The sequence below is a fragment of the Tyto alba genome, unplaced genomic scaffold (assembly GCF_018691265.1).
Source record: "Tyto alba isolate M040663 unplaced genomic scaffold, T.alba_DEE_v4.0 Super-Scaffold_44, whole genome shotgun sequence".
Classification (NCBI taxonomy): Eukaryota; Metazoa; Chordata; class Aves; order Strigiformes; family Tytonidae; genus Tyto; species Tyto alba.
In genome coordinates, this window is record NW_024881320.1 from 2,965,294 (window position 1) to 2,988,146 (window position 22,853).

Genomic DNA, 22,853 nt, shown 5'->3' on the forward strand with positions numbered 1-22,853 from the left:
GGTTGACCTCCCCCTCCCCTCGCCCCGCTCTCCTCGGGCTCGAGCGCCGGGGCCTGCCTCAGCACGCGCGGCGAAGATGGCGGCCGCGGTCCGCGGGGTGCGGGGGCGGCGCAGCGGGAACCGCCGGCTCTGACCGAGCCGCTCCGCCACTGCGGCGGGAGAGCGCCCGGAGGGCTCCGGCAGGCAGCACTCGGCCGGCCGGGGAGGAGGCAGAGCCCCCCTCGGGGGGGGGGGGAGGGGTGGGAAGGAGGGGAAGCGCTGCCGGTAACCCGGCCGTGAGGGGCGGCGAAGGGCGGGAGCCGGCCCGCAGGGGCGAGGCGGCCCGAGGAGAGGGGGGAAGGACGAGGGGCCGGGCCGAGGAAGGGCAACGCGGGCCGGCGGGGGCTGAAGCGAGCCGGCCGGCGGGCAGGGGAAGGCTGGCTCCCTGCGGCGGGCGCTCGCAGGTCAGGAGGCGGCTGCGCCGGTGGCTCCCCGCGTTCCTGGCTCTCGGCTGTTGGGCGCCCCACGCCATGTTCTCGGTGCTCTCCTATGGCAGGCTGGTGGCCCGGGCAGTCCTGGGCGGCCTCTCGCAGACGGACTCCCGTGACTACAGCTTGGTGACAGCCAGCTGTGGCTTCGGTAAAGATTTCCGTAAGGGCATCCTCAAGAAAGGCATGTGCTACGGGGATGACGCCTGCTTCGTGGCCCGACACCGCTCGGCAGATGTGCTGGGTAAGTGCTGGCGGGGCCCTGCTCGGCGCTGCCGCGGCGGCTTTGCTGTGTCGCGACCTCCCCTCCTGGAGCCGCACATGGCGAAGCGGCTCAGCGGAGCCTTCGGGTGCAGACAAAGGAGCCGCTTCTGCCTGTAAATGTCAGTGTGAGTTCTCTTTTTTTTTTTTTTGTTTTTTTTTCCAGTTTCAAAAGAAAGCTCTCGTGCTCTTTTGCTGCAGCATGACGCCCACCTCGCTCAGCCTGCCTTTGGGATGGGGTGTTGTGGGTGCTGGGCATCAGGGCCCAGCCTTGGCATTTCACCTGTAGGTGCCTGTAAGGCCCTGTGGCTCCAAAAGCTGGAGAAACAGCTTGTAGTGCCTTTCACTTTCTGTGTGCCTTTAAAACCTAACTAAGCCCCATGCATATGTATTGCATTTTCACAGAAAAGATCATTGAAACAGACACTTCCTGATTTCAGCATGTGCTGTGTCCTTGTCAAGAGAAAGGCAAAGTGACATTGAGACCGGTTTCAAATGTCAAACTTCAATTTCAGTATTTGTTCTGTCCTGTTTGCGCTCTCTGGTTTGAATTCACATGCAAAATGAATCTTAAGAGTTCAAATTTTAGAAGTAGCGAATAATTATAGGTAATCATTGGAATCTTTAGTTTATGAGCAGCACTGCTTCTGACAGTGCTTGACCTTTCTCCTGTGTAGTCAAGGTTGAATTTGGCAAATTGACACTCTGCAAAAGTTAGTTTTTGAACAACTGACAGAAGTAAATTTTCACCAGAACTTTGACATAAAAAAAAAAATTTCCTCGCTGGCTCCTTTTTGTTTTTTATTTGTTCATCATTTAAAACTGATGGGATTGCATTGCAGTGTTTCATGATGTGACAGTGATTCTTCAGAATTCGGTACTGTCATTGTAACTTGGTTGCTGTTTAATACAGCTGAGACATTTTTTCAGGAAGCTATAACTTGGAGCTAGGTAACAGTATTGCTGATTATTCTCAAGGGGGGGATGCTACAGTTTTCAAGGAGGTGTTCAAAACTGGTCAGTGCACTTTAGATACTCTGCATCATTTCTGTTGTGTCTGTTCCAGAAAAACTTCTCTATTAGAATTAGCTGTTGGACAACCTTACTTTAACATGTGACTAAGGCTGGCTGCCTTTAAAGTTCATGCTAGGCCAGCGCTGATAAATAACTGAGCGATCGGTATTTGCCTATAAGAGAAATGCAGAATTTGCTTTACTTAGGTGGACTCTTTGCATTGGAAAGTGGGTAGATGTAGACCCATTTGATGATGTTTAGGGTTTTTTGGCCATATTTGGTAATTACCATCTGTAGACCTACAGCTTGTCTTGTCTTCCTGCTGGAATCAACAGAGAATTGCATTTCTAAGTTGGTCATTGCATTAATTTTCATGGCGACTTGAAAACAAACGGCATTGTAACTTCACTTAAGGATCAAACAGCAAAGAAGGCTTCAGACCAGGATGTCTTGAATACCAAGAAGAAAATAATTTAAATAGAAAAGCTGTTTTTTTTCCCTAAAAGGCTATTTTCATGTTAGTTCTTTATTGCTTTAATTGTGTGAAATTAAAGTGTACATTCTGCAGACAGTAATGCTCAGGATGAGTTTTGATGCAGTCTAACTTGATGCTTTTTCTTCATCTGTAATTCTTAAAATTTACAGACTTGGTAGTTTCCTTGTTTCTGCTGCTACAATCATCTCTCTGCTCTTGCTTTCTCAACCAGCTCTTCTACACTGCTGCAAAAAGTTTCAGCACCAGTGTTTTCCTGCTCTCAATTCCTCTATTCTCATTACAAATCTGAGGTTCTGTACCTATTTTTTTAAAGAGACTCATAAATGTTTTATTGACTTAATACCGGCCTAACTCTGCACCTCAACAAAACTGAGCCGAACTGTTGCTTTTCAAGCTTCATTTTTAAATAGCTTAATGAAGAGGCTCACGTGCTTTTAGCCAAAGTGAACACACTAGACGCAGTAAGTAAGAGTGCTTTTAGGGAACAGTAAATTTCAAGTGTATCGCTTAGAGTTAGTCTGCCCTAGTAGTCATCAGTGACAAAGCCATGCCAGATAATTAATTTAAAATTCTGTGCCAGTCTCTTCTAGAACCAATTTATGGGAAGCATGCCTGTGTGGGATGGATATGGGTGTGGTGTAACAGTGAAAGAGCTACTCCCAGCCGTTTGGCATGAGTGCTTGGGGGTTAATTTTCTTAGGTCAAAGAAAAGTTAACTAGGCAATGTGTTTATAGTAGATACAGAAATGCTAAGCACTTCTTTTGTTGTATGTATACTGTATGGTCTAAAGGCTGAAAATGTAATGGTGTCTTCTAGCCTGTGCTTTATCCTTTTATACTAAGATCAACAGAAAGCTTATGAAGATTTATGTTATTTCCAGTCTTCCCATAGTCGTTAAAGGTTTGATAAGGCCTGTTACTGGTGTACTTGAATACTTGGGGTTTTGTCTCTTATCTGCACTTTTGTCTGGGATGTACCTGTTAAATTTGCACGTTTTCTTCCCATTCTGAGCACAGGGAGAAACAAGAAACTCAGAACCAGAGTGTTTCCTTTGGGGTCACTCTGAGAAAAGGAAATGACTTTACTACTAATATTAATCTCTCGAGCTTTATGATTCATGCCTGTGTTTCCTTTTTGCAGCTGGTTGTACCATCTTCTACCTTACTGTATGCTCACTGCCAGTGTCTTGGTTGTCCAGATCCTCAGAATATTCAGATGTCTTCTTGAGACTTGGTAGATGTTACGTACTACTCCACATCTGAAGGCATACCTTTAACTCTTGAAGACAGAAGTACTGTTTTTCAAAGCTGAAAACCAAAGCTCTTCAGAAACTGACACCTCTGTTTTTTCCCAGTTAGCATGCAAGTAGAATTTTTAGTGCATAGGGAGCAAAACACACATTTTTAATTTAAACATTTTATATAAATGTTTCACTTACTTAACAAAACTAAACACTGAAGCTTGTTTATAAATTTTGTGATGTTGCATGCTGGTGATTGTTTTCTGTATTGTTTGGATCTGCCTTTTCTTGCTCAGTTGGGCCTTATCAGGCTCTTTGCTAGTTTTTTATGGATTTTCCAAGCTGTTGTGTGACTCATTATTGAAACGTTACAGCAACCAAGGCGCATCACATGACAGCATCACTTATACAATGTCTGTGCTGGGTAGAAGTTTGGGTGTAGCCAGTGTGACTTGACTAGTCTTCCAAACTATTTCTGTCTCCCAGCAGTAATAGGAAAAAACTGGCTGTGTGGTAGCAGGGTACTGTTTGTCCACTGCAAAGTTAAAATTTGGCAACTGTTTCATCTGCTGTGAATCTTGATATTTTTGGGGGAGGAGGGAGGGGAGGGTGGGGTGTGGAGGTATTGTAGGGCAGCTACTCTAAACTGAAAGGAATTGTACTTTATTTTCAAATAAAGTTTGTCAGCAGCCTGCATAGGACCCTCGAACATTGTCAATCTCGCTGTCATCAAGAAGAGGAAACTACAGAATGTAAAAGGATTTGTAGATGAAATGTCAAGGTTGTTCTGGCAACTGTAGAGGATGAAGGGATTCTTACTTTGATGCCTGAAGGTCATACGAGACTATGTTAAGTGGTTTATTTGATATCATACCCATTAAAGAGATTGCTGCCTTATCACAATTTGTCACACTAAAGGAGGCAAGTCAGTTTGCTTGTTTCTGAGGAGCCTTTCACCTACTCTGTTGGGAGAACTCAGGACATCTTAGAGGGAGTAATTAGTGATTTGGAAAAAAATGTCTATGTGTCTTAGTTTGTAATAGATCAAATGAAATTTTCCTTTTAACATGGGAGTATAAGTGCTGTCATTTGTAGAGAAACTACAGATTGAGAAACATCCCCATTCACTGACGTTCTTTTCAATACAGCTAATCCAAATGTCAGCAGAGCTGTTCTTAAGTAGCACTGAATGTAACCTCCTAGAAATGCAGTAGCTCTCTTTGAGAGTGAAATTAAAATCTCGTTATTTTTCTTTACATCGGTTTCTGGAAGGGCATTACACACAACATATTCTGATCAGAATCTGCAGTTGAACACTTAATTGTGAGTGCTGTTAATAGTTGTTGATAGCAGACAATTTTCCATTCATACGCAGATCTTAGCTTGAAGAAAAAGCAGATTCTGTCAGAAATCACAGAAGGAAATAAGCAAAGCTGAACACAATACAGTAGGTGAGTCATTAATCATACCTGTGTTGCAGGGAATGTTGCAAAAATCTTCAGCTGTTTACTTTGGTTCATTCACGCTATTAATATTGTAAGCCTGAGATTATTCAGACTGCATGTAATTTTGGCACAGTTTGGCTGATGTCTGTCTACAGTACCTAGCCCTTTTCATCATGTAAGTGCCAACCGCCACCAGCAGTTCAGCTACGAAAATAAGTGCTGCAGTTGCTCAACACCTTGAGAGATAAAATAGTTATAGCTATGCAGGGAAGCTTTTACAGAACTCACAGATATAAATAATTCAGTGTTCTACTGTAGCTCCCGAAATCTACTGACAAATTTTTCAGGCTTAAATAAAATAGGCAAGAGGTCTACCTTGTAAAAACCTGTTTCAGGAACAACAGCGTATTGTAGAGGGGGGAGAGATAGAAGGAACTGCTCTTTTTTCCTGGAAGTGTATGTGTATTTTAATGTTTTCAGTTGTTTCTCCTTCAGTTTGTTCTTCATCTCTTGCTTTTTGTTCCTCATTATCACTTAGTTATTCTTCCAGTACCTTTCTATTTCATGCAAGGGTAGTTTAAGGTCTGCTGTAACTTCTAAAATGTACAGTGTGAATAAGTAACTTTTCCTTTTGTAACTAGTTATCAGTCACACACAATCTGCCTTTAGGGATTTGTATTTAACCAGGTTATTTCTTTGTCAAAACCTGCAGGGGTGGGAATGGGGATAGACACCATTTGGCTAAAACACTGTGATCCTGTGCATGCTGCCAGTGAAGCTGCTAGGAGAGTTAGTGCTGGCTTTGAGCATGTGACTTGCTTTGATTGGAGATCTTATCTAGGTATACAATTTATCTTATTGCTGATAAAACAAGAAATCTTATCAGTTTATCTCAGTTCTGATATGTTGACAGCTACTAGGTGCTGTGTTTCAGACTTGTGTAGTGCAACAGATTGCACTTTGTTACCATTTTAGCCTTCTATATTTGATGCAAAATAAAATCAGTCACAGATACATCCTTTTGATGTTTTTTTATCAGTGATTCATTGTTAATTCAGGTAAGGATCTCAAGAAATGTAAGGTTCAATAGGATGTGTGGAGTGTCTTACAAAGTTAATTGTGGTTGCATGCAACACGGATTCCTGCTGGCAGACTTGGGCCTGCCTGGTGCTTCTGTGTGTAGTGGTTATTCTAGCTGATGCAACGTTTGAAAGTACCTGTCTTTCAAGAGATTTTTGGGACAGGATGATACTTTTGGACTCTGACTATAGGCAGGTTATTTTGCCAGGTAGCCAGAACTTCTACTCATAACAATATTTATATTAAACAAGGTTTGATTAGTGTCGTACTTTTGTTCTGAACTTTAAGTCTGTTTAGTTTATATTTGTGCTGAACTAGATAAAACATCTGGATCTGACTTATAAAAGTGTGCGCTGAAAAGCACATACTACTGCTCTCGGCACTGGCTGGCTCTTCCCTGGGCTTCTGCAGTTAACCTTATGTGTTGGCAGTCAAAACAACTTTGTATTTCAACTGGTATTCTATCCCAGGTGCTTTTAGCATTTTGAAATAAATTTTAACAGGATTTGTTGCCAGTATCTTCACTTGCTCAGTTTCAATGCTGCAGCATCAGTCACTTGTGCTTTGTCTTGAAACTTCATTACAACTGTCTCGCAGATCTTGATACACTGAATCTTTAAGAAGTTAGAAAGAGCCAGTTTTTGGACTGACACATGCAGCGAATATTTAATCTGGCAGCAGTAATTGTGTATTTTCCAGCAGAAGGCAATGTAGTGGAGTGTTAACTCAGTGATTCTAAAAGGTCTCCATAATATGATTAAATACTAGAGAAGCATTTATTCTTTTGAAGTAATTTATTGTGAAATTTTAAATTGCTTTATTTACAGTGGTGGTTCATCTAGCCACAGGCATTTCATTGTCACATGGGCATTTGTGTAATTTCTGCATAGTCTTGAATAGGGAATAGCTGAAGAAATATTCTTTCTATAAAATTTTCCAATTTACGGAGTAGCTTAGAAAAAAAATCAAGGATTATGTACAGTTCAATTTAAATAATTCTTCTCGTCCATGGATTTTGTCCTACAAAATATGAATCACTGGACATGTAAGACGGGTATTTTAAGTTAAATGCTGGATACTGGAAGACAATATTTTAATGTTTTATGGTGAAATGTAAGAAAATGGAAACCTGAGTAATATTTCTCACTTGTTAAAACTAGTTATTTTTATCATTTACAGTTTTTTTTTTGTGTGTGTCTCAGGTGAAAACAAAGCTAATATAAATGAATAGAGCTTGGCAGTACTTCTTGGCAGTGATACTGCCAATTGCTGTCCCTTTGAATTTTCCTTTGGTGACAGAGGGGAAAACATGCTACTATAGAAAAATTAGTCCATTTTTGAGTCAAGTTTTCAGTATTTGCTACTTCTGGAGTTTCTTCTCTCAACTAGTTTTGCTCCCTCTTTGCTGTACAGCAAATATCACAAAGTTTGAGAAAACTTTGTTTTCATTTACATTTAATCTATTTCAGTAGCAGTTAGTTCAATCTGTTTCAAAATCACATATTCCTTTCCCATAAAACTGTTTAGTTTGTGTTGAGAATATAGAATGTAAAGATACTGGTTTTTATTTTAGAACCAAGTTGAAGGTAGAACAGGATGGCTAAGGATCTTAGGGAATGTAAAAATCTTCTTTTAAGGCAAAGCCAATCAAGGTGGATATTTTCTAGGTGGCACTGTGTGGAATGGGGCTTCTTCAATGTGCTTTGCCGTTGAGACCAATGGCAGCAGTGATTCCTGGCTCTGTGCCGGAGCAGGAGGAAGCATTTGACTATTCTGGCAGTGTTTGAGCCATGCTTTGGGAGCCAACAAGGTCATTTAGCTTATATTAAATGAACTGACCTATCATCTTTAAGAGATACAGTTTAAAAAGAAAAAGAGGGGAAAAGACCTCAACTCTTCGCAAAAAAACCCAATGTTATCCATTTTGGGCAAGGACAAGAAATAGATGCCTGTGGTGGCAGATGAATTAGCAAGCTGATGAGGTGGTGTGGAGCGTGCTCTGGGGTCTGCTCATTAATGCCACGGTCCCGCTTGTTTCTGTGCCAGCCACGGAGGAGGAATGCACAACTGTCCTGCTGGTTCTTAAGCAGACACGCTGTTCTCCTGAGCGTGGTACAAAGCTAAGTCAGAGGACTGACTTGTGAGCCGTCTAGAGGATGATTGTTTTGGAAGGCACTGGCAGAATGTACTTAAAGCTGTTTGTAGCTTGCAAAAAGCAGACAGGACGGCAGGCAGGCAAAGCCATTTCATGGCTCAAGGTAGAGTATGAAGTATGCTGCTATGCTTACGGATTTTGATTTCCTGTCTGGAGTAAGTGAGCAAAGAAAATCAGGTGGCATACTGTTATTTTTACCTTAAAAATTGAAATAGGTTTTGATAATTAACCTTACCAAGTGCTTGCTATGATGGCTTTCTTGTACTCCGTACTAATGCTGTAGTGTTTCTATTTAAATATTTACCAGGGAGACTAGTGCAAAAATGGTTTACTGATCGCTTGAGAGAACTCTAGCTTCTGATGAGCTTGTCTTGTAGCTGCAGTAGGAGTCAAAAGCTTTGGACAGTACTTGTCAAACACCATCTTTTCATTGCACTAACCCTGTTCTCAGTGAAGCGATGCTGTATTCAGCTAACAAAAGTACATCTGAATTGCGTTAAAGGGAAAAATGCTGCTCCTCTGATAACTTCATGTAAAACAAGCATCATCATCCAAACTGAAGCTTAGTTTCTATTTCAAGTTCTAGGTGTAGAACTTTTCTTAATAATATCTTTTTCTAGACTTGTCTGTGTGGCAGCAGAAAGCAAAGAGTTAAGCCAATATTAACCTGAAGTTTTCGGACCTATGAAGAGAGGATTAGTTTGTTCTTGAAGATACCAGAAAAGGCATTTCTGAGAATGCCAGGGTTGCTTTTGCATGAGCTTCTTCCCAGGGTCTGGTCTGAAGAGGTGAATACAAGCATCTGCCTTCCTATAGCATTCTTCTAAGAAGGCAAAGGGACAAAGCAGGTGTCTAAAAGGTTATGCACTATTTTTGGGAAAAATCTGATTAATGTTGATAGGCTGTTCAGAATCTGGCTATAACCTTTTGTCAGATTATAGTTTGTGCCAAGGTCAGCTCTAAACCTCCCGTCTCAGTTTCAGATAGTGCCCGATGTGAAGGGCATTTATTTGTAGATGAGGCAAACTTAGTTTTACCTACTCAGTCAAATTTTCACGCCTTTGCTAACAGCAGCATTTTTTCTGAGGAGACTGGTGGTTCTTCAGCACAGTCTGAGCTCTGAAATCGGCTCTTCATGCTTTTAGCATGAACATATTATTTTAGTGTTGTTACCTTACAGAAACCTGTGCTTGAAATTTAGTCCCTTAGATGCTGAGGATCAAAAATAATTTCGGAAAATTTTCCAAGGAGGAATGTTTTTGTCTCATAAATAACTTCAGACGGTGTTTTACTTTTACCATTAAGTCCAGTTGAGGAAGTTTAAAATACTTTAGCCACATGGCCAACAGAATCTCTTACCTGCTGCTTATGTCCCTCTGACCACCCCCCTTTTTTATGTGCAGCTTTGCTATTTGCCTCTGTGGTTCCTCAGAAGCTTCTCAGGCTTTGACAGAATGGGTCTAATTTTCTGATATTTAGATGATTTTGAATAACTGAATGAAAATTGACTGGATCATAGTTGATTTTCATTCTCTTGCTTGGCTGAAGCTGTAAGCGACAAACTATCCTTGCAAGGAGGTAGATCCCACCATGGTGTTGGATACATGTGGTTTTGAATACACTTTTAAAATGGAAGTTTAATTTCTACAGAAATTGATATTGCCAAATAGAAAGCATTATCCTTCATATGAGCAAATTGCTTGAGAAAAAAACTTTGGGCTGCTGAATAGTGGGGAAGAGTTTATCATTTCTATACTATTTAAAATCTTAATAACCTTCACATTTAAAATTACTAAAAACGCTTATTCTTTTTTTTCTTGGGCTAATCAGAGGTTGATGTGATTGACTCCACCTCATCCCCCACACCAAATTCTCTTTTACTTGTTCTCTAGTGAAGTCAGCTTCCTCACAGAGTTCTTAGCATTTGACTTTTACCTTCTCTTTGGCAATTCATATTATATTTAGGGATTTGTCTAGGAGCTGATGTCAGGAGTTATCTTGCAAATGCTTAGAAAATTTTTTTCTTAATCCAAAATGTTTTTCAAGTGGGTGCTATGTCCTACTTTATAGTTACTGAATATTGTAAATGATGTCAAAAATTAAAAACCTTGTTTCGAAAACCATTTTGGCTTGTATAACTCTGATTTTTCTGTTTTCTTCTAGGGGTGGCAGATGGTGTAGGTGGCTGGAGAGACTATGGGGTTGACCCTTCTCAGTTCTCAGGGACTCTAATGCGAACATGTGAACGTTTAGTAAAAGAAGGACGGTTTGTACCAAGCAATCCTGTTGGGATTCTCACCGCAGGTTATTGTGAGCTGCTGCAGAACAAAGTACCTTTGCTTGGTAAGGGGGTAAAAATATATAAATTGGATCTGTGTTGTATGTTATCTAGGCATATATTTAGTCAAGGTTGCTTAAATCTGTTGTCAGCTTCTACAGTAAATTTGCAGGCAGTTATCTTCTCTTAATTAACGAAAGAACACAGAAATACAGTTGTCTTGGTAGCATCCTTATTTTCTCTTGTATGTTTAAAAACTGTCTTGATTCATTCAGTAATGCAGGGAATGTTTCTGTGTTTGTGCAGATATATATTTGAAAAGATAAAAGGCAGACAGCCTTTATGTGTACAGGGTGGTAGTTCACCAGTGCTTACAGAGAGTTTGCAAAATGAGTTCTGCAGTGAATACACTATGTCATGTGCATTTGCGCTCTGTTACGTATGTATAAATAACTGTTCTCTGAGAAGTTAATGGTTGGTTGTGGCTTTTTGCTTAAGCTATGCAAGCAAAAGTACTTTCTGACGATGATTGGTTGCCTTACTGCTCCTGTTGCCTTGTATGTTCAATGAATTTTAAACCTAATTAAGTAGTTATACAATCTCTGTTACTGTATATTATTTTTATAATTCTTTGTGGGGGATTCATTACAGATTTTTTGAAAGCAAACTAAAGTGAATGTTTAGCATATTCTGTGTCAAACTTGATTTTAGACAGGGCATCCAACCGCCTTGTGAATGGTGAACAGATAGAGAGGCCACATTTGGCCTCAGCTGACAACCTTGAAAACAGAATACTTTTCTAAAGGGCATGTGACCTCTTATGCACCAAGGAAGTGTTACCCTGCATGATAAGTGTGCTTCTCACCTGACCTTAAACTTCTATGCCAGAGGAGTGCTGTGTAAGCTATATTTAACTTGTCTGCTGAGCTTCAGAACAGATGTTCTCGCATTATATGCCTAAAGAATAGGTTGGAACCTCAGAAGTGACCCGAAGTATCACTGAAATAGCAGTGGTCCGTAACTACGTCAGGATTTTGTGTGTTTAATAGTGCTTGTTTGTACAAAGCAGATGTAGCTGTAAGTGATCTACAAAGTGGGCCACTGGTGAGAGCTCTCACAACGGCTTTGTAGACGGAGGCAGCCCTGCTTGGCTTGACCTTTCGAATTCTGAAAAGCAGCATATGCTGAGTCACAAGATCTGCATTCCACACATGGCCTCCTAGTTACACTCTGCTAATAGAGTTAGAATTTGAAACTAATGATCCTTAGTGTTTCTCCTTGAACTGAGAACAGTATTTTTAGAAGTAGAAATAGAACCCTGGAATTACCACAGCAATGAGCATTTAGAGTTTATTTAAAATAAAGTGAAGGGAGAGGACTTCTTCAAGGAGGATTCATTAGGCAATAACTCTTCCTTGCTGTTGTGCTTTAAGTCTTAATACTTAGTTCATCAGAACAGAATCTAGCAAATATTTTAAAATAAAACTGAAATGGGAGGAAACTGACATTTATTTAAAGACTGTTCTTGTATTGCAGAACACTCTTGGACACCGTCACACATAAAATCTGAATTTTTCCTAAGATACTGCTTTGACTTACCGTTCAGTAAGAGTGGAGAAGGTCTTGTATATTTACTACAGGACAAACTAAGTGCAAGTGTATTGCAGGGAACTCCCTGTGTTAAGAAGGGAAACATCTGGAATAGGGGATGCCTGGAGCCAGCTGGACTTCTGTGCTAGCAAGCCTGATTTTAAGCTGAGCTCATTGCAAGCTTGTAGTCTGTCCAACATGTAGCTGTGCTTGGAAACTCCTGCTGGAAGATGATTAGGATAGAGAATGAAGACTATTCACCAGCCGGTGGTACGGGGTCTTACCTCGGAGGCAGAAGTCCAGTACAAATGTTTTGGCTGTATTTCACCCTCTTCGGGAATGAAAGTTCTTTTGGTGGATGGGCTGTCCTTTTGCAGAAATTCAGTGATTGCCGTTTGCTGTAAGGACTTAGTCTGTGGACAGGTATCTTTGCAATACCGTTATTTTTGTGGCTTGCAACCAAGCACACTTGGTGGCTACTTCCCAGTGAATGAATCAAGAATTCCTCAGTGCCCTCAAGCGTGGCTGGGATGGTTCTGAGCATGAGAAGTAGATACGTTTCTGTTCTGTCTTACTTTAATCTGGAATAGTATTTGTCTCTGAAATATGTTTTCTTTAAACTTGTGAAGTTAGTATCCTGAAGATGTGACAGAATTATTATTTTTTTAAACATGAAGATAACTGCAGAGCCATACTATGAAGAAAAGGATTTTAATGTTCTGGCAAGAGTAAGGCAATAATACCCAATACTTAATTGCAAGCAGCTCTTTACTTGGCGTGGTTTATTTACAGCTGATGAGTGAAACTGTGTGGAGAGCACCTAGCATTGTATGGATGCTACTAGAATTCTATTATCTCTGATTTTGGAATTTCAGTATTTTATGTGACTTCTGTAAATCCAGTCCTATAGCAGAATGTGCTGACATATGTTGGGATGGAAAACTGTAAATAAAGTGGAACAAAACAGGTATTTGTTAGCATAATATGTTTACCAAAATCAAAGCAGGAAAAGTAAGTTCTATACAAAAATCATAGCTTGTGTTGCAAAGGTTTCTAGAATTTTTCTATCTATAGTGTGTAATAATTTTGACATTACTGAGTATTTCCATTTCTCCTGATTAGTAAGTTTTGATACATGTTTGAATAACTGGGCTATGAATCAAGTCAGTGAAAGAATAACAATTTCTGTAAGGCTAACTCCAGTTACCTCATTCTGTTTCCAGGAAGCAGTACAGCTTGTATAGTAGTTCTGGACAGAACAAGTCATCGTTTACACACAGCAAACTTGGGAGATTCTGGATTTTTGGTAGTCAGAGGAGGAGAAGTAGTACATCGATCTGATGAGCAGCAGCATTACTTCAACACTCCGTTCCAACTGTCAATAGCTCCACCAGAAGCAGAAGGAGTTGTTTTAAGTGACAGGTAAAATGGGAGAGGATCTTAAATTTTTAATCTGTGTATTTAATCTGTGTAACTCCTAAAAGGTTATAGTTTTGCTGCTATGGTGCAGTGTAGCATGTGGGATTTAAGAGTGTATCAAATCAGAGGGTCTTATACCTGCTCCCCCTGCTCCCATCTTTAGGTAATGTGAACATTTCTCACCTTGCACTTACCAAACTTTGTAGGCTGTTGCACAGTCTGAATTTATTGGGCTAATGATTGTTCATTCTTGAGGGCATATTCCCATAGTCTGTGGTGTGCATTAGGCATGTTCTGATCCATGGAAAGACATTGCTCAATAAAGCTGCTGTAATAAGACCGCGGCTTGTGCATTCCCAGGTTGTCCTGCACAAATGGCTTCTCTTACCAGCAGCTTTAATTCCCAGTCCCTGTCTGGACTCTCCTGAGACTGGTTTGGAGTACGCTAATTTAGATATCTTGGCAGTGAGGTAACAAGTACTTGAAGAATAAAGCAGAGGGACATGTGACTAACTTGTGTTTCCAAATAGCTATGTTTCCTGCAGCATATTGTATTTGACCAAAATGAGCGAAAAAACTGTTTGGCAGAACACCAAGCTGGGAAATGAGAGTATTAGGAAAGGACAATCTGTTCACAGAAATGAGTTGTTTCAAAGGCAGACTTGTATTTGTGTCTTCCCCTAAGAATGTCAGGCTGACCCATTCTCTGACTTTCTGAAGTCTCACCAGTAATACAAAATTTAATAAAAAAAAAAAAATCAGCTTTCGAATCTGTATTAAAATCCAGTTCACAAATAATGGTTATACACTTATTAAAGTGATAGCCCTCTTTTGAATGCAGGAAGATGATAAATCTTCAGAGTGACCACAGTATACAGGGAATGCAATAGGCATCTTAAGTTTTCGATACAAGGTTTGGACACGATGATCATAAGGGTCTTCTGAAACCAGAATGATTCTATGAAGTACCAAGGCTGGTGCAGTAAGGGCTGACTAATGCCAAAATAGCTCTTACTGAAAATGTTGGTTAAGTTGTTGAAACTCCTTACTGTTCTTGCATGTGGTTTTATTACTTCATCATAAGACTGCAGAGAAGAAGCTAGGGTAGAACTCTGAAATTAGAACTCTTAAATAATCTAACCTCTTTATTAGACTAAAATTAAATGTTTGACATTCCAGAGCTGTAAAAATCTTAATTTTTCTGAGATTCTATGTCATCCATGGGAAGACAAAAAACAAAAAGCATAAGGAAGGATAATTGATAATGTCCAGTGGAAGTTAGGAAAGCAAAGCAATCTGAGTCATCACATAATAAGGAAAGTGCAAGATAAATGAGCTCCCACACTTCAATTCTGAATCATGATTATAGCTTTCTGGCTAGTTTCTGCACTGTTCTTGATGTTAATTAGTACTCATGCGTGTTGTCTAAATGCTTTTTAGTACTTTTTTTATTTGTTGTCCCAGTTAAATGTTAAATTTGAACATGTATGGGAAGAGGCGGGCAATTTTAGCTCTATTCACCTTCCTGAAGCTACAAATCAGTTGAGCAAAGCAGCTCTTCTGCTTTTTGGATAGCCAAAAGGCATGGGATGCAGCAGTTTCTCCCTTTTAAAGACCCCTGAGGAATCCTTAAATAGGAAGCGTTTGTCTTTATGCTGCCTCTGAGAATCAGATCTTGCAACAATATTCATGGCCAGAATAGTTGTTTTCTTCTCTTGGTATTGTGTAATGTGTTAGACATAAGTAGACCGACTGGCTATGGTCTCCTGGTAGCCATTTCCAGACATGTTTCGTATTCCATTGCATTAGAAAGTGATTCAGAATCCTTAAGTGTGTTGGCCATTCCTGTTAGGAATTGTCCTTTCAAGTATAGCGCTCTTACATATCGAAGATGAGTGAGAAGGAAGCCCTGAGCTGCCATTCTACTTAATGGTTTCCATGGAGATACACTTGTGAAGCAGATTAGTTTGTGGGATTGTTCATCTGGGAATTTTAAATGCAAATCCTTTGTGTAATAGCTGGAACATTACCTGTTTGCAATCACAGTTCTTCTGTTGTAGCTTTCTTGACAAGCCATCCTGGTGCAAAAGCTCCACAGTTAGTGATTATTTCTTTCTTTTGCAGAAAAACATGTAACAGTAGTGAATTACAAAAGCTGTTGATGTGCTAGTTTGACACTGCTTGGTGTCTTAATGAGAGCTGGAGTCCTTTTCTTTAACATATCTGTCATCTTCACAGCCCTGATGCTGCTGATAGTACTTCTTTTGATGTCCAACTTGGAGACATTATTTTGACTGCGACAGATGGACTGTTTGACAACATGCCTGACTACATGATTCTGCAGGAGTTAAAAAAGCTGAAGGTATGTGTGTGTGTTCTGAATCTCTCACATCTTTTGCACTTGTTATCCCTTACAGTTACTAGCATTCGTTTTATGCGTGTGACTTATTTTACATAAAAGACTTACCACAAAGTGCTGTTGTTTAGAGACTTTTTCAGTTAACACCCCACATGAGAAAGGGACAGCAGGCACAGTGACCCCAAAGCGCCGTCTCTTGGATCTGCACCCAGGCTGAATCCAGGAGCAGCATTTTGGGCATAAATTTCCTGAGTAGCAGCTGGTACCATGTCACTAATGAGTGATGGGAGGGGAGAGCAGGAGATGTTCAGTAGCAGGCACTGCCCTTGGCCAGCTGCTCACACATGGTATTTTAGCTGTACTTGCAGGCTGTAGATTATACACATGAAAATACAGCATTCTCTCATGGGTTATTTGAGGGGGATGAGCTGTATACTTAAAAATAATTTGAAGCTTTTCTGAAGGATTATAAAACAGTAATTCCAAAGTAGTAAGGGCTGTCTGAATTGTGGGTTGCATGTGCTTGAAAATCTTTAAGGTTCTGTAAAAGAATTTCCTGTCAACTTCTCCAGGTTAGAGACCGCAAATGTTCTTTTAAAATAGTAAAAATACATTAAAATATTTTAATTTGGATGAGAACACTTAGCTTAAGGCTATTTACTTACAGAAAGGAAAGTATACTTAGGAGATATCAATATGTATAACCTCCCTGAGGAAGTTATTTTGTTGTGAAATGCAAATAAGGTTAAGATCTAGAATTATAGCGCGGTTTTAAAAAAATTTTGCCTGCTCCTACCCTGCAGCTATGGAAGTGGAAGGTGATGTCAGTTAGAAAATGGGTCCTTACAGACAAAATGTCTGAGAGGCAGCTGCACGTCAGGCAGACTCTGGTGGTTCCCCCTCTCCGCAGTCCCCACCGTCACGCTCCACTCTTCTTGGTGCAGTATTCAGGTCTGAAATTGAGAAGCAGATAGCTGTGCTGTGACATGGAAAATGTCATCATACCGCAGCACAAACTGGCAGAGAGGCTTTAAGCTGGTTAGCAAAGGTAATGATGGCACTGAACATGTATGGGCACGCTGTCGTGGTTTGGAAGGGTCTGGTGGGCTGGGCACTAACCTCCGTGGTTGTTACCTCTGCTACAGCCTGATCAGGCTCTGCTCTGCTCCCACCTTCCTTTTGCTGCGTGGAGGTGAGGTTAGCCCGAGCTGCCGCTGGAGATGGAATTCCCTGTGGAAGAAAGTTGAGCTCCACCTTTTGGCGTGTTTGGGAAAGGCACCGAAGTTCCCTGTGAGGTTCAGCCAAAAGTTAATCATATAAATGCCCACTAATTCCCTGAACTGCAGGGAAGACTCTTGAAATTACAAGGCATTTTAAAATAGTTACAAACAGAGAGTGGTGGCTGTCATGTCGTGTTGGCTTGAGTAAGAAAAGCTTTGGAGTAAAGCAGCAGAGTTACTGAAACAGGGAAAAAAAATGGCACTTGAAATGCTGCCTGTAGAAAGTTTGGATGTGCAATATTTTTTCTCATCTAATTTTTAAAATGTCCCTGCTCCCCAAGTGTGCACTTGTTGGTTTGGGTAAGACGGTCAGAGAAGTAAGACTTCCCACTTAAGGTAAAACTTAATTACTTCAACAGAACCAGCTTTGTGAGTGAAGGATGGTTCTTTTGGTGTGAACTGCTAGTACAGCTATTTCCCTTAGGTGAGACTTGTTTAGTCAGCTTTGAGTATTAGTCTTCGAAGTTTTTTAAACACTCCAAATCCTCCAAAACCAAGTCTTGTACCTGCTGGTAGGGAATAGAGGTCTGGACTTCAGTTGTGAATATTTGCACTTCTAACCCAAATGCATAAAGCCTAAAAGATGGTGAGGGTTCCGTTTGGAAGGGAAGGTGACAACTAGTGCCCTAATCTGTGAGAGAGGTCCAGCAGTCAGGGATCAGCAAAACTGACACGTATCAGTAAATCAACTGCTGGTAGACTTTCTTATAAGAATAAACGTTTTCCTCATTAATTTAGAACTCCAACTATGAGAGTATACAGCAGACTGCAAGAAGCATTGCTGAGCAAGCTCACGAGCTGGCATATGATCCCACTTACATGTCGCCGTTTGCACAGTTTGCATGTGACAATGGATTGAATGTGAGAGGTAAGATTTCTTTTTTTTTTTTCCCTCTTCTTCCCACTCCTGCTGTCTTTGAGAAGTCTTAAGCAAAGTGAAGTTCTGTTGTTCCAAAAGCTGATAAGAAAACCAAGCGTTAAGAAATGTGGTTGGCAGTAGAGCAGTGATCTCACGTGCCGGGTTTGGCGTGGCCCCCAGGCCCCGGCTGCTCAGAAGCCTCCTGTGGGGAAGCAGCTGCAACACAGGGAACGCAGTGCACTGATTTTTATTTATTTTATTATTTTTTTTTAATTTAATACATACACTCTTGCCCCAGGAATCCTGCCTGATACAAGTTCTCCAGGCTCTTGGGGAAAGTGTACTTGACTTGTTCCTTGGATTTGGGGGTGGTTTTTGTGGCTGTGGGTTTTTTTTAAGGTCTTCTATTATTGATACTTTCTAGCCAAGATTCTGCCCAGTCTTTGGTGGTTTCGGGTTTTTTGGTTGAAATTTGACCCTTGTACCATTAGCATCCCCATCCTGATCTTTCTGTTGGTTCTACTTCCTATGCTCTAGAAAGATACTAACACCTAGTGGAGTTCAGAGTCCTATCAAGCACCTTTTTTTTTCTTTTTTAAATAAATAGATATAATTCTGCTACTAAATATGTTCCTATTATCTCTGTATCAGGAGGGCAGGATTTCCTGCAAGACCATTAAACATCTTTCCTAAGAATAGAGACAGTAGCTCTGAAGCTTGAGCTCTTGTGTTACAAAGCTCAGGCATTCAGTAATGAAACTGTAATCTGCTGAGTCTGTAACGTAACAAAATGCTTCTTCTCTGAGCCATTTCTCTAGGGTTTGAGTGTTGTTTAGAGTGCTGTTGTGTGAGCCATTCTCTAGCTGTTGAGGTTTGAGAAGCGACTACTAAAAATGTTAAGTAGCTTTTAGAAAGATATGCAGTAATATAGTGCTGGAGAAGATGCTGAAGAGGTTTTTGATTTACAGTAGAAATTCCTGAGAAGATACTGACTTCATTGCAGCTTGCTTGTACCAAAGCAATGTCAGCTTTCTTGTATACTTATTTAATAAGTGGTCTGCAAGAAAACAGGCTTTCTGCTCTGCTGGCTAACAACAATGTTCAAGGTTCTGTACTCCTCTTAATAGTTTGTGATGTCAGCGTAGCTTAGGAGCACGCTGTTTTGCTGTGTTAAATGTCACTGCTACCCTCAGTCGCATTTTGGAAAGGAGGTGGAGGACACAGGGTTCTTGTGACTACACAGAACAGCTTTTGAATATTTAAGCTATTTTTTTCAAAGAGCTTTCCATGGGGGAATACCACAGATTATAAGAAGATGACCCACTGTGGTTTGATGACACTTTTTTTACATTACAGGGGGAAAACCAGATGACATCACCGTCCTTCTTTCTATTGTAGCCGAGTATACAGACTGATTTGCCTGGGGTGTCAGCTTCTGATGTTTTGTTCTCCCTGAGCTCCTAGCATCACACGTACGGTTTCCTGCTGGCAGGATTGCTTTCTTCCTTCGCAGCTGATCTCAGCAGCTGGTTCTCGAGCTCATTGCCTGTCTTGAGACACAACTGAAGTCCCTGTTAAGAACCACTCTCGTAGTACACTGGTCTTTGTCTGCCAGCAAGAAATGAAGAAGCTCAAGGCTTGAAGCATGTCTTTCAGAGCTTAGTCATTGCCCTTAAAGGGGGAGGATCAATCCCACGTCGTTACTGCATTTGAAATGTGACTGACTTTCAAAGGAGTAGAATTGGTTTCTCATCTTTCAAGCTAGATTCAATAGCTAAAACCTCTGCAAGAGGGCATATTACTCTATTTACTAGAAAAGTTCATCATTCATTAAAGGGTATGTTACAGAACACAGTTTCATAAGCATAGTCTTGTTACAGTGATAGCTGAGGTTTCGTGTTTCTAAGCTCCAGTTTTCAGGAGGTTTATAACTGCTGTAAACATTCTGCTCTTGCCATACATGGTGTCAGCCTAGGAGCCTTTTCTAGTACGAAATTTCAAAAAACATACTTAGTTCAAGTTATATGGATGCAAATGTGTTTTGTGATTTCAGGTGCTTAACTGTGATCTTTAAAGTTCTGCAGATCATTCGTCCATAATGGGCCTGGTATCTGGATGTTTTGGCTGTGGATAACTTTTTTTTTTTTTTTTTTTTTTTAAATTAACTCAGTCTCAAAAAGCCAAGCTGGCCAAAGTTGAGGTCCTTTCAGCATTTTAACCCATCTCACCGGTGTGGGATGATATGGCATAGATGCTACAGTGGGAGGTTGCACAGAGAACAGATCATCCTCAACTTTTGACTGGCTTCACTTTTGGTAGATAATTCTGTTGTTAACGAGATGTAATTTATGTTACTAATTGCCATTCTCGCTTGTGTAGAACAGAATATGCTGCACCAGTTGAAGTCCAGTTGATCCTTATCTTTCTGACTCTGAAACAAGCACCTCTTTGCTTATGCTGTAGCAGCAGCAGTAAGTATGTAAATGGAAACTATTAATGAATAATCAGTAAAACTTACATTTCAGTAACTAAAGTTTAGGGTTTTCGGAATGAACCTTAATGATGTTTACAGTTATCTAACAGCCACTTTGCAATATTACATTTCCTTTTGAATTACAGTAGCTCACATTTGTTCCCCCGTTCCAGCAAGCTTTCCTTTTCCTTTCCTGAGGTTCATACAAAAAGCTGATAGCTGTAAAGATATATATATTTTTGGTCAGTTTTTCATTAACTTTTTTGCTGGTAGAGAAGTATGTAGAAATAAATTAAAGCCATGTTTTTATATATAAAAAGTCGGGTAATGTTGCTGTTTAGGTGAGTGCAGTTAAACTTGGTCAGTAAGTAATCTTACCTGCTCTCAAAGGGAGATTTTTACTACCTGGTTTATTGTATTAAAACTGTTTAAGTTTGAGGTTACCTCAACTTGTTTAAAGAATTTTTGTGGACTTGTACTGTATATTTGCGTAACTATGTCAAGCTTTTATTTAAGGTCATTTAACATGTACCATGTACATGTCATTTACTATATTTCAATGCATCATGCTTGTAACAGGCATTTCATTTATAAGAATAAGTGATTAATTTGGGAGCTCTTCAGTAATTTATCTGCTATTCCTAAATTGGCATAATGTTAGCTATCTATTTTAAATCACCTTATAATTACTTGTCAAAATGCCTTAACTACCCTAACTTGACCAAAATACTATTTTGGTGAGGGTACGGGGAGGATTATATTAATGAAGAAAAATTAATTAGTTTTGCGATCCATGAACAGTGAGTGGTGGATAACTTTGCACAAATTGTCAGTCCTTGTTGTTTTTTAAAACTGAACAAGCTGTATCTAGCTGTCTCGTCAGAAGGAATGTATTCTCGCTGCAGTACAGGGCTTTGTTTCTAGCGTTTGGGAGGGGCGTCTCTCTCTCAAATCTGGGTGTCTTTACATTTTATTCTCCAGTATTTACTATCACGCTTCTTGATTAGAGCAGATTTGATCAATTATTATTCCCCTTGAACTTTCCTTGAAACGATGCCCCCGCAGACCCGGGCTGTGTTGCACTCTGACCCCTCGCCCCAGCCCCGGTGTCCCCCTGCTTTGCAGAGCTCTGCGGCCTGAGCCACAGCTACAGAGCTGTTTGCCTCGTATCACATTGTGAGGATTTTCTTTTTTTTTTTTTTTTTTTTTTTTTAATAAAGAACAAATTTGGATTTTGATTTGCAAATCATGAGTTTATCCCTCACCAGACACACCAAAGACCAGTAAAGCTTATAGCTTTTCCATCTGTTTATAAAGCAATACTGTATTATAAATAATTGATATTTTTATCACATGCTTGATTGTTTTGGGGTTTTTTTGCCTTTTATTTTTGGGGGGTGTGTGTGTTTGTTTGTGTTTGGAATTTTTTTTTTTTTTTAAGATGTGCACTCTAAACATATCAAACCTAATTTCTTCCTATGAACTTAAGCTGTCTGCGCACAAAAAAAAATTTTTGGAAAAGGAAATGACAGGGCCCACTTTATCAAAATAATTGTAAACGATGCATGAAGCAGTAACACTTCCTAGGAATTAGATTATTGTGACTATTCACGAGAGGAACGCACAGGAAAGGTGTTCCCTGACACAGAGGCGTGCATGCACGAAGCACAGGCTGCTGCAGGGGGTGTTCTCAGGAGCTGGTGGTTTGGGAGCAGCGAGCTGAAGGAAAAGGAAAGGGTTTAGAGACCAGTAACCACGTAATGTCCCAGGACTGGCAGGAGCTGGGATTTCTGCAGCAGCGTCACCAGGGAGTCGGGTAAAACAGGGCTAAGATGTGGTGAATTGGAAAAACGCTGTGGTTTCTTGCTACTTTGAAGGCTGTCTTTGGGAGACCTGCTACATCCAGTTTCCCTCTAAACGTACTCCTTTGTTTCTGAAGAAGGTATGGCTGAACAAAAAACCAAAACAAAAACTAGATTTTGGGACCAGTTAGGACCGAGTCAAGGAGAAGGGAGAGGCGAAGGTCTGGCAAAGGTATGAAGGGTTTTGTGATGGAACCTCCATCTCTTGGTCATGGATGTCCTTTCTCCAGGGAAAAAAACAGATTGTGTGTGCAGAAACTGGCTGTGCAGGGTAGTTGCTCCCAAAGACGGCTGAGACAATGAAGCAAATCTGAGTCTGTATCTAATGAGGATGCTTTTTTGTTGTTGTTCAAATGAGACTATCATCTATGCTTACCTAAGAGGCAATTATGTGAATTTCATGTCTGAGGTATAACTTATGCAGGAATAGTTCTGTAAATACATTTAAATGAATTGTAAAGATATTTAATAAATATAGTATTTATACTAAAATGTGTTTTGTTTTTTTTTTTTAAAGTTGACCGCATCCCCTCAGTTACTGCAGTGCTGTTGCTGGCGGCGCAGCCACCAAGCC

At 40.4% G+C, this 22,853-nt stretch overlaps 1 protein-coding gene across 1 annotated transcript; it reads left to right on the top strand.

The window, feature by feature from the left end:
• Positions 1-289: 289 nt before the first annotated feature.
• PPTC7 (protein phosphatase targeting COQ7) lies at positions 290-22,771 on the top strand. Its single transcript, XM_033008310.2, has 6 exons — positions 290-711; positions 10,323-10,502; positions 13,251-13,449; positions 15,685-15,808; positions 17,824-17,953; positions 19,301-22,771. The coding sequence occupies exons 1-6, from the start codon at positions 510-512 to the stop codon at positions 19,357-19,359; spliced, it is 894 nt and encodes a 297-aa protein (XP_032864201.1). The 5' UTR covers positions 290-509; the 3' UTR covers positions 19,360-22,771.
• The last annotated feature ends 82 nt before the right edge of the window (positions 22,772-22,853 follow it).

Coding starts and splice junctions, on each gene's coding strand:
- PPTC7 (XM_033008310.2), top strand. CDS start 510: ATGTTCTCGGTGCTCTCCTATGGCAGGCTGGTGGCCCGGGCAGTCCTG. Junction 712..10,322: donor CCGCTCGGCAGATGTGCTGG/GTAAGTGCTGGC, acceptor GTTTTCTTCTAG/GGGTGGCAGATGGTGTAGGT. Junction 10,503..13,250: donor GAACAAAGTACCTTTGCTTG/GTAAGGGGGTAA, acceptor TTCTGTTTCCAG/GAAGCAGTACAGCTTGTATA.